We start from the raw sequence: 18,108 nt of genomic DNA, 5'->3' as shown, positions 1-18,108 counted from the left end.
CCCCTTCATGCTTTTAAGATTTATGAGATAAATGTAGAGCTGAAAGCAAGTAGTTTTGACCAGTGGCAGTTTTTCTCCCACTGAACTGCAATAGACCGATTTTTCACCCCATGTATATAATTCCATTGAATTTTGACATGACAGATTTTTAACATGTAGAGAGGTGAATAAAGCTATCTGCAACATGTTAAAACACAGGGAAATAATAAGACTTTTCATATGATTTAGGTTATAAATAAATCATATGCAGCATATCTGAGTTCTTGTTCAAAGGAGGTTTTTTTTAATCTGATATCCTTTATTAGGGCGTTTTCTCAGCGAGCTGTTGGTGACAGTTTGATCAGAGTGACGTGTTTTTATTTTTAAAAGAATGCTGAGTCATTTATTCATATGTTATTATCCAAATGATTATAAATATTTTTAGGTAAATCTAAGCTTTTGATGCAAAGTCGTTGACTACATTAATCAACTTTGGTATCTGAAAAATATTAGGAGCTATTAATTATAATTAACATTCTAAAAATAGTAGCACAACTGAATGTTAAGTTTCTCTGATTATGGGTAATTTTTCTGTGTTGGGAAAAAAATGTTATACGTGCATCAAAGCAACATTTTACATAATTTTGTAAATCTTTATCAGAATGTAGGTTGCCAAGTATAATTTGCATAAACAAATTGAGTAGAAGGAGTGACAGATTGAGGCAAGTATTGGACTTAATCAGCTTCTCTGCATCCTCCACTCCCCCACCCCTTGCACAGCACTAATACTTTGTTTTACTCAACATTTCAAGAGACCAGCCACTCCAGTAGGTAGTGCTGAAGGTGCTTTGCTGTTCTATTTACAATATTAAGGTTGCATTCTACTAGCTCCTTCATCAATTTTGTATTTTAACATTTAGATTTATGGAGAATTTACAAACGGAGGTCCAAGAAATGGAATTCATTCAGTTTTCTAAAGGTTTGAGTTTCATGAGAAAAGAAGACTTTGCAGAGTGGCTGCTTTTTTTCACTAACACTGAAAATAAAGACATCTATTGGAAAAATGTAAGAGAGAAGTTGACAGCAGGAGAGGTTGGTATACCTTTTTATTATGCTTCTAGTAAAGATGAAATGATGTTAGAAATATTTTATGTAATTAAATAAAGTAACTTCCAAAGTAAAAACCATGTTACACTCTATTATTTAAGTATAAAGTCAAGGTGAGAAATGTTTTATATACTATTTTCATATCAATGAACTATTGCCTAAGATAAAATCAGTATAGCAAGTATGAGAGTTTTGCATTTCTGGTAAAGTCAGGAATAAGACAAGAATGTTCACTGTCACCACTATTACTTTTATTGTTCTTGAAATCTTAGCCAGTGCAAATTAATAGAATAAAAGAGTATAAACATTTGAAAGGAGTCACAGTTGTCTTTGTTTGCATAGATGTGATGATATACCTAGAAAACCCAAGAGATCAAATTGAAAAGCCATTAGAAACAATAAAAATTCAAGAAAGTACCTTTTATAATCCTAATGTATTAGCAGTAACTGTCTATGTACAAATTGCAAGTTAGAAAAAACGCATTAGTGTGTGTGCGTGTGTGTGTATAAATATATATGAAGAAATGATTGCCAAACTACTGATAATGACTAGTATACTGTTGTGAGATTTTTTTGTGTGATTTTTTTACTTCATGTGTTGGTTTTAGTTCATTGTTCAATACATGTTTTTGGAGTGGACGTGTATTTTTATGTAATTTTTTAAAGCTATTTCTATAGTGAAGAAAAAGATAACAAAATATAATGAAGATCCCATTCATGATTATGATAGAAACATGTAACAATTAGAAATAAATTAACAACAAATATATGAAAAAGACTTTAAAGTCTTGTTGGATATAAAAGAAAACTTACCTAATTAGAGTGACGTCTCCTATTATTGAATGGGAAGTTTTAGTATTATGAATATAGCAGTTCTCTCTTAGATTCATCTATAAATGTAATGGTTATACTAGTCAGAACAGACTAGATTTGTTGCAGTTACAAATTTACCCTGAAACCCCCATGGCTAACACAAGAAAGATTTCTTTCTCAATCATGCTACATTTCCATTGTGGGCTGATAGGAGGCTCTGCATACAGTTGCTCAGGGACCCAGACTTTCCAAGCTCTGCCATCTTGGAGCTTTACCATCTGGAAAAAACATCATCTGCAGAGGCTGTGTCAGGAAAATTAAGGAGTGAGCACATTCCAGCAATTAAATGTTTTGGCCTAGAAATGTCACACTTGGCTATTGGCCAGACTAATCACATGACTGCCACATAACTACACAGAGCAAAAAGGTCTAATTTTTCATATGTGCAGGAATCAAAAGAGAGCCAGATAATTGGGGTTCCAATAAAAATGTCATTGGATTCTCACAAGTGACCTAGACAAACCATGAAACTTTATACAAGAAGAATGCTGAGGGGACAAGAGCTATATGGGAAATCTCTGTACCTTCCTTCAGTTTTGCTGTGAACCTGAAACTGCTTCAAAAAAATTAAGTCTTTAGGGGAGCCTGGATGGCTCAGTCTTTAAGCATCTGCCTTGGGCTCGGGTCACAATCCCAAGGTCCTGGGGTCAAGCCCCGCATTGGGGTCCCTGCTCAGAGGGAAGCCTGCTTCTCCCTCTCCCACTCCCCCTGTTTGTATTCCCTCTCTTGCTGTGTCTCCCTCTGTCAAATAAATAAAAGCTTTTTAAAAAAAATTAAGTCTTCAAAAAAAGAATCCTGAGATATTAATATGTATTATCAAACATTGATAATTAAAACAGCCTGTTACTGACAATGAATTTGACTGACCTATCAACTGGACGGAATATAAAGTCCAAAAATAGACTCAAATATGCATGGAAATTTAGTATATAAATTCATATTGCAAATTAGTTGAGTAAACAAGGAATAATAAGTTAATAGTTAATAAGTTAATAATAGGTTAATTCACTGGTCATCTGAGGGAGAAAATGAAGGTAAACCTCTTCCTTACTCATTACTCTAAAATTCCAGATGGATCTAAGAATTAAATGTTAGAGAGAAAAATGGAGTACCTGGGTGGCTCAGTTGGTTAGGCGTCTGCCTTCTGCTCAGGTCATGATCGCAGGGTCCTGGGATTGAGCCCCACGTCAGGCTCCCTGCTCAGTAGGAGTCTGCCTGTCCCTCTTTCTCTGCCTCTCCCCACTTGCTCATGCTCTCTCTCTCTCTCTCAAAAATAAGTAAAATCTTAGAAAAAAGAGAAAAATGAAACTGAGTGTGTTTAGAAGAAAACTGGGAAATAGTCATCTTAGAGTGGGATATACATACCTTTCTAGGCAAAACTCAGAAGGCTTTCAAGGAAAATTGGTGAAATTGCTACCTAAAAGTTAAAATTCTACTGCTTTCCCTCATTCCTCCCCCGCAAAGTTATAATCCAAGTGAAAAGAAAAAAAATAATAAATAACAAAATGGTGAGAGGAGGAATATTTGCATTACATGTAATAGGCCCATTTCTTTATAATGAGATCTTAAAAATCAAGAACTTTGAAGGCACCTGGGTGGCTCAGTCATTTAAGTGTCTGACTCTTGATTTTGGCTCAGGTCATGATCTCTTGGTCATGAGATATCCCCACATTGGGCTCTGCACTGGGTATGGAACCTGCTTGGAGTTTTCTCTCTCCCTCTCCCTTTGCTCCTTCCCCCTCAAAAATTTGTTTTAAAATCAAGAACTTTGAAGGGTCTTACCAAAAAAAAAAAAAAAAAGAACTTTAAAGGGTCTCACATTTTGCCCTATTTAATATATAATAGGATCCTAAAAATCAACATATTTTAATAACTTAAAGTATCTGAGATTTTGTCTATTTGGAAATTAGCCTGTGCCATTTCATGGATGCTGACAAAAGACACATGCTTGGGTCATAGAGAAAAAAACTTTATTATTCATAGCATAGCAATAGCTGAGCCTCATGTTTATGTCTTCCTCCTCATCTCCCAAGTCCTACAGAGACCACGTTGGGGGGCCCTGTTGGATGCTGCCCATGCACGTAGCCAAGAAAGCTCATCTTCAGGAATCTGAATCTTTTATAATGGACAGTGAGCAAAACTGTCCTCTGCTTCCAAACAAGACATTGTCAATATTCAAGGCTGTTCACTAGACAAACGTCCTTGGAAAGATAGTCTGGAATAAAAAGGTAGTTGGATCCTCTCTTTAAAAGATGTGCAGAAACATGAGAGACCCATGGAGACTTGTCTCTCAGCAATAAGTCACATAACAGCTCATTAAAAATCTGGGCAAAGGACATAAAAAAGACACAAGAAGACTAGTAAGACCATAAAACTGAAAAGTGTTTCACATCGTTCACAATTCAAGACATACAGATTCAAACATTGATGGCATACCATTTTTCACTTATCGGTGAAAGAAAAATCAGAAAGATTGCACCCAGTGACGGCTTAGAGATTATGATGCAGAAAACAGCCACTCTTATTTGTGTTAGTAAGATCTGTTGTTAAAAGTATAAAGTAAGTGGGGTGGAGATTGCCTGGGTGGCTCAGTTGGTTAAGCGTCTGAGTCTAGATTTCAGTTCAGGTCATGATCTCAGGGTCCTGGGATCAAGCCCTGCTTCAGTCTCTGCACTCAGTGGGGAGTCTGCTTGAGGATTCTTTCCTTCTCTGTCTCTGCCCCCACTCTCTCTCTCAAATAAATAAATAAATCTTTTTTTTTTTTTTAGTATAAAACAAGGTATAGAAATATGCAAAGAGGATGCTTCCATTGTGTAAAACGGGTGTGTGTGTGTGTGTGTGTGTGTGTGTGTGTGCTTTTATATGAGTAGAATATTTCTGGAAGGGCACACAAAGAATTGGTAACAGTGCTTTGCCTGTGGGGAAGGGAACTGAAGGTCAAAGGAAGAAAGCAAACTTTATTTTTTAATCTATAATATTGTTAGATTTTTTTTTTTTACCATGTGTATATGTTACCTCTTCAAAAACTTACTTAAAATTTTAAAAGTAAAAATTCCTCAGTGAAACCTGAATAAGACCACAGATAAACAGAGGACATGATTCTGAAGGTCCTTACAAAGAGAAATGTTTTCAGGCAGGGAAGAATTTATTTTCAAATTAAGAATTTTCATACTTTGTTTACTTTCAACAGAAAAACTAGTTTTTCTAACTTATTTTTTTTGTTTTTATGTGCATAGGTTTTAAAGTCAGATGAATCAAGGTTCAAATCCCAGTGTTCCATTTAGTAGACCTTGAACAAATTACTTAATTCCTGAAAGGTTACTTACCTAAGGCTCAGAGAGGGTAAGACCATGCACATAGTAAATGGCAGAACTGAAGTTTCAACATTGGTTCCTCTAACTCCAAAACCCAGTGCTCTTACTCAGTGCTGTGTCCATTGATAAAGCAGAAAAGGAAGGAGGCGGACCACTTAACAGAATGTATTCGTTTTCTTAGGCTGCTATAACAAAATACTACAGCCTGGATGGCTTAAACAACAAATTTAGTTTCTCACATTCTGGAGCCTGGGAAGTCCAAGATCAGGGGCTGGCAAGTTGGTTTTGGGTGAAGTCTCTCCTCCCAGTTTGCAGACCACTGCCTTCTCACTGTGTCCTCACATGGTCTATCCTCTGTGCTTACACCCAGAGTGAGAGAGCTCTGGTGTCTCTTCCTCAATTTATTGGGACACTAGTCCTTATCAGATTAGGGTTCTATCCTTATGACTTCATTTAACTTCATTGCTTCCCTAACAACCCTGTCTCCAAATACAATCATGTTGGGTGTTAGGGTTCAACCTATGAATTTTGAGAAGACAGAATCCAGTCTGTACCACAGGGTCACCCCAGGTCTTGCCCTGCTCCAGGAGACCTTTCACCCACTGTGCAGTCTACACAACCATTCACTGTGTGCCCATTCTCTTTAATAGACTTTCTTAGAAAGCTATAAAAGTTCATAAGCGTTATTATAGAAACAGGACTTAGGCTTATATGCTAAGATTATTTAATGTATTTACAAAATTGTAATTAAAATTCACTTTTGTTATTAGAGCATTAGTTTGGATGAGTTCAAATCATTTTGTCATTTTACAACTCACTTGGAAGACTTTGCTATTGCTATGCAGATGTTCAGTTTAGCTCATCGTCCTGTCAGATTGGGTAAGTTACATGACTTAATTTAATTTTTATCATCTATAAACAGTATCAGTCTCTTCTTCAACTAGAACATACAATCAGGGAGCCATTTATCAATAAAAGAGTTGATTTGCCTTTTAATTCATTGTGGTTACTCTAGACTTACAACATTGACTCTCACATTTAACTATTACTTTATTTGCTTTTACTTTCCTTATTTTCCCCTAAGAAGGAAAAGGGAATATTTAAGTACCTTCTTTAAAACATCAATTAAGGGGCACCTCGGTGGCTCAGTCAGTTAAGTGTCTGTCTTCAACTCAGGTCATGATTCCAGGGTCCTGGGGATGGAGCCCTGAGTTGGACTCCCTGCTCAGTGGAAAGCCTGCTTCTCCTCTCTCATTCTCTGCCACTCTGCCTACTTGTGCTCACTCTCTCTCTCTCTGTGTCAAATAAATAAATAAAATCTTTAAAAATAAATAATAAATAAAATTTTTAAAAATTAAAATAGCCTTCTTCTCTTTCAGTTACTTTCATGACATTTCTCAGCCAAATTTGTTATTTCAGTATGTTATTACTGAGTATTTTTGGTTTTGTTTTACTTCCCATTAATGAATACTTTTAGGGTTTTGTTTTGTTTTGTTTTGTTTTTTGCTTCTCAAATAATAAAATTTGGATTAATTCCACTTAGACTATTTCACATGTTTGATGAGTTCTTTTATGTTTGCTTTCAGCGGAGTTTAAGAGGGCCGTGAAAGTAGCAACAGGACAGGAGCTCTCCAACAATATTTTGGACACCGTCTTCAAGATCTTTGATGTGGATGGTGATGAATGTCTTAGTCATGGAGAGTTTCTCGGGGTTTTAAAAAACAGGATGCATCGAGGTTTATGGGTAAAAATTTGGAGTTTTTAAATAATTACATGTTTACATGTAATTAAATGAATGGTATTTCACCTAGAATTTAGACGAACCTATAGTCTTAAATGGAGGTTTTATCATTTATAAAGAGATTATAAACTATGAAGACAACACTGAGATATCTCCTACAGATGGGATCCAGTATTTTTCTTTGCCTTCTTTTTTTTTTTTTTTTTTTAAAAATCAGAGTCTAATCAGAAACCACTATTCAGAAATCATGGGCTAGAATTTTGCTTTGGGCTCTGTAGTTGAACACACCTAAATTCGAATCCCAACTCTGTCACTTATGAACTGCCTAATCTTGCAAAGCCACTTAATTTTTCAGAGCCTCACATTCCTCATCTGTGTACAATGAGGAAACTAACAGAATTTACCAGAAAAAAATTTTTGTGAGAATTAAGTGTAAAATACTTAGTATAGTGCCTGAGACACTTGAACTAAATGTTAGCCACTCAAATTCATATATTGGTCTGTGGGACAAATAAAGCTCAAAATTTTGTTTAAAGCAGTCTGCAGGTTGAAAACAACAGTGGAAAGAGAACTATGTGATAAGTAGGTCGTTAGGCCAGAAGAAAGGAAAATAAGGGAGAGAATATGGTAGGTTCATAAACAAATCTATTTATTTACAACTCAAAACACCTTTGTTTTCCTCTCACAAACATTTGTGGAAAAATGAGCAAATATAATTTCATGTTTTATAAGCTTTGTAGTCATACAGTACCTCATAGTTAATGATCATACCCCTGGAAATTAAACCAGCCTTTGCAGTTAACAGTTTAATATACTAAGGAACCCCTTTGCCATTTCTCAAGAGACAATAAATAGAAGACCTGTAAATCGATCAGAAAAAAATAAATTTTTTCTGGTTTTTTTATATTTATATATATATGTGTGTGTGTGTGTGTGTGTGTATATATATATACATACGTATATATATACATATGTATATATGTATATATATATATATATAAAATAATCCAAAGTAAACTTTTGCTTCCATTTGACAGGTTTCCTGTAATGCTATGCTCTTGTGGTGACCAGAATACAAATGTTTTCTAACCTTTACTTTCTTGTTTAACTGAGAGAAATAATACCCATACAGAACTTTTTAATTCACAGAGCACTTAGGTGAATTATATTATTTCTTCTTAAGGGTTTGTATCAAATATATTGTTTCATTTTAACTTCAGCAAGGTTAAATCAAAGTTTTAGGCTTTAATTTTTATTCCACATAGCTAAATGAAGTTCACCATAAAAAGGGAAACATAAAATATTATTAAATATTATGAAATGATTACATTTTAAACCAATATATGAAAGAAGATCACCCAAAGTCTTCATTATCTTCTTAAGGAGGAAGCTCCAATCAGGTTTGTTTAGTCAGCCTCCATAGGATATGGAATATGGAATAACCCCCAAGGATATTCTTACATCACATTCACTTTTTTGTCTTTTGTCCTATTGTACTTTTGTCCTGTCCTGTCCTGTTGTTGCAGTTATTTTTTACAACATAATCCACCTCAAGTACTTTTTGGAGGCATGCGGGAAATAATAACAGAGCTCATGTGAAATCATGTTTAACACTGAAGAGAATGATCTCTACTTTTACTTCTGGTTAACAGGTACCACAGCAACAAAGTGTTCAAGAATACTGGAAATGTGTGAAAAGAGAGAGCATTAAAGGAGTAAAAGAAGTCTGGAAACAAGCTGGACGAAATCTCTTTTAAAAAAAGATGATCTGGGAATCCTATTGCGCCAGATGTCAGAATTGGGAATTTGTCTAAAATACTAGAGTTTGTCTTCTTGATTTTCTTTGTAATATAAAGATGCCTTGTATTTCTGAATCAATAGTTTCTTAATAAAATTTTGTTAAAGAACTTAGTAAAAGTAGATACTGGATTCTGTCAGAAGGCCTAGAATTGAAGCAATGCTTTGTACTTTGATAAGACGGAAAACCTAATTATTCACTGATTTCTTAGACACAGTAGTACAACGTGCTCTTTGGAAGGGTGTCAACTTAGTACTTACAGAAAAAAATACTTGGTACATAAGGTCAATATCAAGTCCAGGAGTCCTGATGTTCCCAGTAGGGCAAATTAAATTAAAAACTTCTCGGGTTTTCTTACCTGTGTTCTCATATCTCATAAACTTCTTGTGTATTTTATTACAGTTAGCTGTATATTAGTTGTCTTTTAAATGTGTAAATGTCAATATCTTATGTAGAAATAAAATATTTACTCAGATACAAAAATTACATGTGTTTTTTAAAGCTTTTTTTTATAAATGTAAATTCTCTCATTAGTATTGACAACCTTGACCACCTCATTGGTGTATGTTCTTAAAAACCAGTGTAACTGGTGGGGTGCCTGGCTGGCTCAGTTGGTGAAGCATGCAACTCTTGATTTTGGGGTTGTGGGTTTGAGCCCCACACTAGGTGTAGAGATTACTTAAAAATAAAATTTAAAAAAAAAAAAGTAGTGGGAAAAAAAAAGTAGTGGGGCACCTGGGTAGCTCAGTTGGTCGAATGTCCGACTGTTGATCTCAGCTCAGGTCTTGCTCTCGGGGCCATAAGTTCAAGGCCCATGTTGGGCTCCACACTGAGCTTGGAGCCTACTTAAAAAGATAAATAAATAAATAAAGGCAAACAAATAAACTACTGTGATTGGGGAATCTTGATCGCAAGATCTGGGTCTCATGGGATATATTGGGTGGTGGGTAAATGTTTAAAATGGCACTAAAAATTAATTGGCATTAAATATAAAATGCTGTTAATAAAATGGCACTTTTACCACAGTAAGTGAAAATTATTTTTTAAAAATATGCTTCTCGGGCACGTGGGTGGCTCAGTGGGTTAAGCCTCTGCTTTCGGCTCAGGTCATGATCTCAGGGTCCTCGGATCTAGCCCCGCATCGGGCTCTCTGCTCAGCAGGGAGCCTGCTTCCTTCTCTCTCTCTGCCTGCCTCTCTGCCTACTTGTGATCTCTGTCATATAAATAAATAAATACTTTTTAAAAATAAATAAAAATATGCTACTCAAACAAGAATATTGCAAATATTTAAAACACATTCCATTTCTTGGTTAAATGGCTGATTCTGAGACTGGAGCAGGAAAAGTACAAGATGAGCCTGAAAGTAAAGAAGTACTAAAAAAACAATGAGGACTTATCAAAAGGACAGGAGCCAACTTCAAGGGGCTCTCTCTGGCCAAATCTGGTACAATTTGAGTATCAAAGTAATTAATGCCACTAATGGATCATAACCTATTGAATAAATTAACGATCAGGGAGCTTAACACTGATAATTAACTAATTGATTAATGGGACAAGAGAAACCGCTCCCTGACAGCTGCTACATGGAAGACTCTTGTACAATTAATGCTTAAGAACGACAAGTGGTAAAAGCTTTTGTCCAATTATTACAAAAAAAAATTCATTTTGCTGCTGATTAGGAAACATAAATTTGTTCTCATTATTCTAGAAATAACTAATTTTTGTATTTCTTTACTGTAAAACCAAACCACGAGAAAAGATAAGTAGTGCAATCCTCGGTCATTTCCTGTTAGCCATAAAAATTCTATCTGACTCTCTCCTACCTGACTGCCCAGCTGTCCTTATGGGTAAAGATTAGGGGTATAAAAGTCAAAACCTAGAATAGTTGCTAGTATTTTCACGGTGTGAATTTTTCCAGCTTCTACCTGGCACTGGCTCCCTCTGCCCACTTTGCACAGCATCCCATGAATACTGTGTTCCAGCCCTGTAAGACTTCTGGCCCTTCCCCACATACACCCATGCTTTTCATTTCCATGTTTCCCTACCTCCAAGCCTTTACACACACCAGCTTCTCCTGATGGTAATGCTTTTCACTCTCCGGTCGTTGTGGCAAAGCTTTAGAAATCCACTTTCTGATTACATATCAAATATGTCTCTGCTAAACTGTTAAGTCAGGATTAAGAACAGTGCCTTAGTCATCTATATATTTTATATAAAATTTTATGTAATTAAATTTTATGTTTATATATGTTATATATGATTTATATTTTATATATACATTAAAATATAAAATTTATGTAATTTATAAAATTTAATAACATAAAATATATGTTAAAGACAATATATACAAAATTTTAAAATTTTAAATCTACCTGGCTTATATAAGTCATCCAACAAATATCTTTATAAAGGAAGGAAAAGGAGAAAGGGACAGAGAAGGAGAAAGGCAAGGAGTGGGAAAGAAATAGTGAGGGAAGGGTGGCTTTTAACGTCAGTCAATAAGTATGCAAACAAGAACCTTCTAGGTTGCCAAACAAAATGGTGAATTAAGATAAATGGTCACTGTTGTCATAGAGCATATAGTCTAAAAGTAGAGACTGAAAATTAACCAGGAAACTTTAAGATTTTATTCATTTGTTGGGGTGCCTGGGTGGCTCAGTGGGTTGGGCATCTGCCTTTGGCTCAGGTCATGATCTCAGGATCCTGGGATGGAACCCCACATCGGGCTCTCTGCTCAGTGGGGAGCCTGCTTCCCCCTCTCTCTCTGCCTGCCTCTCTGCCTACTTGTGATCTCTCTTTCTCCGTCAAATAAATAAAATCTTTCTTAAAAAGATTTTATTCATTTGTTCATTTATTTGAGAGACCACGATTAGGGGAAGGGAAAGAGGAAGAAGCAGACTCCCCACTGAGCAAGGAGCCTGACATGGGACTCCATCCCGGACTAGGAACACAACCTGAGCCCAAAGCAGAGTCATCCAGGTGCCTCTAACCAGAAAACTTTTTAAATATAACATTTTTAACAATAAAGCAGTGTTAGAGAACAGAGGAGTAGACTTTCTTAAAACGAGTTTTCAGGGATGGGATTGAGGAGACCGTTCAATTTTTCCAAGACAAAAGGAAATATTCTACAACTGAGAAAAGTCCAAAAAATGAATAATTCATTTTCATCATTATTGTATGATTGCTGCAAACAAGTTGATCCCATTTGAAAAGAACATGGATGAAATATTTGTATCACAAAAGCAAACTGGGTTTGCTAGTGTCTCCTCTCAGGACTGTGAAAAGAGTCACCTTGAAAGCAGCTGCACTTCCTAATCTGAACTCAATCTTCAGTCCTTTACTTTCCTGTGATTTTATTGAATAAATGATCATTGAGTCCGCTAATATTTTGGTGGTTACCTTGTATTCCTCTGCTTATCTCGAAGGCAGGAGGTTGGCAGTTGTCCTCTCCTGAGCCCTGCCTCCACCTCTTTTCTTCTTGTCCACTCCCTTAGGGAACTCATGCCCACCTCTGGCTTCTGTTCCCTCCTCTGAATTCCTGGCCCCATCACCTTCTGGATGTCTCCATCTTGTTGGCTCAACCTGTCCAAAACTGACCTGATCATCTCCCTGTTCTTTTCCAAAACCTTGCTTCTTCATATGTGCTCCTTTTTTTTCAGTGAGTGTCTCTCAATAGAGAGCCAAACCAGGAACAAAGCAGTTGTCCTAGACTCTTACTTACTCCTTTATTCCTCCATATTGAATGAAACCCTCTCAATTCTACTTGCTCAAAATCTCCCAGACTTGTTCTCCACCTTCCAGCCCCATTGCCACTGCCTTAGTTCAGGCCCTTAGATCACCATAACAGAATGCTGGTGCCCTCCAGGGCTGGCCCCCACTAACAGCACAGTGATTAAGCATCCACACTAGTGTTAGACTACTGGATTCAATCTCAGCTCCATCACTTAACAACTTTCTAATCTTTGGCGAAGTATTTAACTTTTATATGCCCATTTCCGCATCTAAAAAGTGGGAATGATTATAATTCCAATGTAATAGTGTGTTATGAGGATTAAATGAGACATACATAAAATGCATGGGAGCAAATTGTGTTAAATTACTGTTGTTGACATCTTTCAAATCTGCTTTCACTCCAGATTTTTCTTTTTTTTTTTCTTTTTAAGATTTATTTATTTTAGAAAGAGGGAGTGAATGAGCAGAGGGAACAGAGGGAGAAAGAGAGGGAGAGAGGGAAACTCCAGCAGACTCCACAGAGTGCAGAACTCATCGTGGGGCTCAATCCCATGATCCTTAGATCCTGAGTTGAGCCAAAATCAAGAGTCGGACACTTAACCAACTAAGCCATCCACGTGCCTCACACCAGATTAATTATTTTAAAACAAATCTGATCATGCCACCACTACTGACAATCCCATGATACTACAGTCACTGCAAAATAAAATTCAACTCCTACATGCTCTTGCCCCCCACCTACCTCTCACCTCATCTCCTGACCCTCCCCCATACACCTTACACCAAAATTACTTTCTAGCTCCCCAACTGTCCATGTTCTCACTCTCCAAGTATTTGGACTTGCTAGTGCTCTGGGAGAGGTTCCTACCTGACTAACTTCCTCAAGTATTCTTCATTTGTGAAGTTTCCCATTTTTCTTCCTGCTTTTCCCTCAAACTCATTTAGGCATTCCCTCTCTCAGCTCCCTCAGTGCCTTTTTTCCACCTCTTTCAAACCTCACCAAGAATACTGGAATTTTTCATCTGCCTCTCTCACTCAACTAATAGCTCATTAAGAACAAGGACCTATCATTCTTTTAACACCATCTCCCCAGCATCCATCAAAGAGTTGGTTGCTCAAAAAATATGTGGGAAATAGAGTAAAAAAGGGAAAGGAGGGAGGCAGAAAGGGAGGAAGAAAAAATGAGACAAGTAATATCCCTATATGTGCATGAATTTTCCTGATATTTCAGCTTTTCTGTTACAGGACTGGGCAGGAAAAAGAAAAGCACTCTCTCAGGAGCTGTCTTCTCAGAACTGTAAGACAGCTCTGCTTTGGCCTCTGCCTTGAACGTAGAGGACAAGTGAGAGAATCTGGCCAGAGGTTCTGCTATGGTTGGAAGACAGAACAGGTGCTAGAGACAGAAACAAAGTTGAATTGCCATCCCGAAAGTTAGAAAGAAATAGGTTTACCCTCTGGGAGTTAAATCATATAAACAAAACATAATGTAGAGAGTGATGTCAAGGAAGATAGCAGAGTAGGAAACTAAGAATCTATCCCTCCACATAAACACCTATTGAACTGACAGGAACTGTCTAAAGTTACTATTTTAGAACTCTGGAGCTTAGTAGAAGAGGTTCAGCACGTGGGAGAACTCAGTGAAGAGGCGGGTAAATTTTGGTGAATTTGAGCCTTTTGCAAGGTTACAGTTTCCAGCCCCAGTAGCAAGCAGCTGTGGACATAGCTTACATTCCAGGTGTTACTTACTAGACTCAGGGTGGGCAAAAAGAACATTGTACTGATAGCTGATGGCTGCTTTTGCTCACTGAAGGACCAGCACAGAGATCAGCCATGTTTGAACACCCACTTCCTACGAGTAGCTTCCCAGCTACAGGGGATTTAAAGAGACAAGACCTTTTTCTCCTTATATAAGGAAATCTTTGTCAGGTCAATGGCTGGCCACAGAGAAAATTGAAAACTTCAGGAACCACAAAACAAGAAATACATGCTTTTTAAAAATAGTTTGGAAAAGCCACAAGAGGATGGATCTACCCACAAAAAAGCAAAAACAAGCAATCCCAGAGGAATGGGAGAATTAGGTTTCTAGAGCTCCTACAGCATATACCTATAATGTTGAGTTCTCAACTAAAAACTATGGAATTTGCTTTGTATATTCCATACATATGGAATTACAAATTACAAATTACATTTGTAATTCCATATACAAAGCAACAGGCAAGTATGATTCATTCATAGGAAAAAAAGTATTTCACAGATACCATCCCTGAAACAGCTCAGATATTGGAATTAATAGTCAAAGACACTAAATTAACTGCCTTAAATATGTTCAATGAGCTAAAGACAACCATGGACAAGGACTAAAGGAAATCAGGAAAATGATGTCTGAACAAAATGAGAATGTCAATAAAGAAATTATGAAAAGTAATCAAAGAGATCACTAGAGGGATTCAGCAGCAGATGGATCTGAGTGACTAAAAAAGAAACGTTTGCTCACTAGTAACCAGAGAAATGCAAATTAAAACAAGATACCAATTTATACCTTATCAGATTGGCAAAAAATAGGAATCTGATAATACCCAGTGTTCGTGTGGACATGGAACAACAGAATCCCTCCCTCAAGTGCTACCAGTCAGAAACAATCTGACAGTCTTTAGTGAAATTAAGTAGATGTTCACCCCGTGACTCAGAAGTCTCCCTCTTGGACAGATGCCCTCAGAGAAATGAGCACAAATCTACAAGAGGGCACGTCCAAAGATGTTCATCCCAGCATTAACTGTAGTAGTGGGAAGTTGGAGGAACACAGTGTCCATCACGAAGAGATGCATAAGTAAAATGTGGTGAGTGCATGCTTAGGAATACTAGGTAGAACAGAGAGCTATAAACCAGAACAACATGGATATATCTGCAAAATATAATATTGAGCTTAAAACAGAAAAAAACAAATAAGATTGGCAACAAATACAATTTACCCAAATTTAAAATACAAGAATGACAATATTGGCAGAGGGAGGATATGGGAGAATGGCTGGGGAAAGGGAATAATGGGAAAACAAATTAATAAAAATCTTAAAAAATAAATAAAATGAGAGGCATTGCTTAGACCAATAATGATGGTGTGCCTCAAAATAAGATGTATGACTAACTCAACACTATGCACCTGAGGTCCAATATAAAACAAAAATATAGAATCACCACCATGGATGCCTAGGTGGCTGAATCTGTGAAGCATCAGCCTTCTGCTCAGGTCATGATCCCATGGTGCTGGGATCGAGTCCTGCATTGGACTCCTTGCTCAGTGAGGAATCTGCTTCTCCTTCCGCCTGTCACTCCCCTTCTTGTGCTCTCTCTCTCTCTCTCTCTCCCAGTCTCTCTCTTTGACAAATAAGTAAATAAAATCTTAAAAAAAAAAAAAAAGAAGAAGAATCATCACCTAAAGGATCTGAGGTAGGCAGCATCACCTAGTAAAATGGCTTCATATTATAATTTAATAGAATATATTAGTATACCCGAAGAAAATTTTCTTTCAGGGTTATATGCTGGACTTCTCTTTAGAAACCACAAAAGCAAGAAGAGAATGGGCTGAAAGACTTGTAAGAGTTGGAAAGAAAAAACCACCAATCTAGAATTCTGTATCTAGCAAAGATATCCTTTGAAGGTGAAGCTGACGAACAAAGATTCTCAAAAATTGAGGGAATTTGTTGCCAGTGTACCAGCTTTGCATGAAATGTTAAAAGAAATCCTTCAGAAAGAAAGAAAATTATGGAGGTCAGAAACTTGGCTCTACATAGAGGGACAGCACTAGAGAAGGTATAAATGAAGTTTTTTTTTTTTTTCTTATTCTTTATTGATCTAACAGATCTAATTGTTTGCTCGAATAGTAACAGCAACAATATCTTGGGTGATTCATGATCACCAGCTTGTGGATAAGTGAAATGAATGACAGCAATGCTGTAATCGCTGGACATGAGAAAGGAATTGGCAACACCCTATTGTAACATCCTTGCAGGACCCAGCAGCAGTCTATGAAGTGTATAGTGTTCTTTGACACGGGGGACATGTATCAGTTGTAAATGTATATTGAAAACTATGGTAGCCACCAAAAAAATAAATAACCCATTTAGGTAACTTTCAAAGGCTTCCCCTAACAATAAAATATGAACTGCTACCATGGTCCCAAGGCTCTTCCTCCCCTTCCTTCTGCAATCTCTCAACTCTATCTCCCATTGCTCTCCTTCTTGCTCCACCATTGTGGCCATTTTGTTTCTCCTGGAACCGCCCCTACCTTCCCAGGCTCACTCCTGCCTGAAGCTGTTTGCTCCTGCTCTTCACTTGCCCTATACTGTTCTGACTCTGGGTCTTCCATGGGACTCACTCTTCCATTTGCTGCTCTCTGCTCAAACCATTCTCTTTTTTCTTTTCTTTCTTTCTTTCCCCTTAGATTTCATTTATTTATTTGAGAGAGAGAGATAGCAATAGAGAACACAAGCAGGCAGTGTGGGAGAGAAGAATAAGTGGGCTCCCTGGCTGAGCAGGGAGTCCACCTAGGGGTTCTATCCCAGGACCACAGGATCATGACCTAAGCCAAAGGCAGATGCTTAACTGACTGAGCCACCCAGGCGCCCCTGCTCAAACTATTCTTATCAAAGAGACTCTCACAGACCAATGCCCATCCTCTTGTGATGTCCAATCACTCTCCATCTTCTTACTCTATTTTTTCTCTGTCTATCCTCTTAGAATTTCTGTTTCATTAGAGTAGAGAATTTTTTTTACTCACCATTTTTCTTAATTCTAATTTAACACTTAACACCTGGCACATAGTTGATGCTCAACAAATATTTTTGAATCACTCAATAAATATTTCAGAAAGAGCTATGGACCAGCTATGAAAGCATAGAAAAGACATTACAGAAATAAGCAACGTGGGATACCTGGGTAGCTCAGTCAGTTAAGAGTCTGCATTCAGCTCAGGTCATGATCCCAGGAATCTGGGATGGAGCCTCATATCAGGCTCCCTGCTCAGTGGGGAGCCTGCTTCTCTCTCTCCCTCTGCCTGCAGCTACCCCTCTGTGTCAAAAAAAATCTTTAAAAAAAAAAAAAAGGAATAAAGCAATGCAATGTAGAACTTTCCAGAGAGAAGGAGGCTGATCACTGAAGCATCCTTCTTCTGAGACAGATCGATCCCTATTAAAAGATGAGCACATCAAGCTACCAGAACCTATAGTTATCAAACCCTCTGATCACATAGTTAGTGCCCCCTGTTCTGATTTTATGCTCACCAAACAACCTTCTGATAATCTGGTTCCATCTTGTCTGCTTACAGGGATGAAAAACTCTGGTCAGCGGGTGCCTGGGTGGCCCAGTCGGTTAAGAATCTGCTTTCAGCTCAGGTCATGATCCCGAGGATGGGATGAGCCTGCACTGGGCTCCCTGCTCAGAAGGGTGCCTGCTTCTACCTTTCCCTGCTTGTGTTCTCGCCTGCTATCTCTCTCTCAAATAAATAAATAAAATCTTAAAAAAAGAAAGAAAGAAAGAAAGAAAGAAAGAAAGAAAGAAAGAAAGAAAGA

General features: G+C 37.3%; 1 protein-coding gene across 2 annotated transcripts in view; it reads left to right on the top strand.

Moving 5' to 3' along the window:
* MICU2 (mitochondrial calcium uptake 2) overlaps window positions 1-9,295 on the top strand; it is a 152,398-nt gene extending 143,103 nt beyond the window's left edge. For both annotated transcript variants that reach the window (XM_032838186.1, XM_032838185.1), the window contains 4 exons: window positions 900-1,071; window positions 6,044-6,152; window positions 6,860-7,017; window positions 8,667-9,295. In XM_032838186.1, the coding sequence (XP_032694077.1) occupies window positions 900-1,071; window positions 6,044-6,152; window positions 6,860-7,017; window positions 8,667-8,771 (544 nt within the window). In that variant the 3' untranslated portion in view covers window positions 8,772-9,295. The remainder of the gene's footprint in view (window positions 1-899; window positions 1,072-6,043; window positions 6,153-6,859; window positions 7,018-8,666) is intronic.
* The last annotated feature ends 8,813 nt before the right edge of the window (window positions 9,296-18,108 follow it).

Source organism: Lontra canadensis, unplaced genomic scaffold, assembly GCF_010015895.1.
Source record: "Lontra canadensis isolate GAN:19392208 unplaced genomic scaffold, GSC_riverotter_1.0 scaffold103, whole genome shotgun sequence".
In the NCBI taxonomy this organism is placed as follows: domain Eukaryota; kingdom Metazoa; phylum Chordata; class Mammalia; order Carnivora; family Mustelidae; genus Lontra; species Lontra canadensis.
Note: the sequence above shows the minus strand (reverse complement) of the source record. Positions and strands in the feature narration are given on the sequence as shown.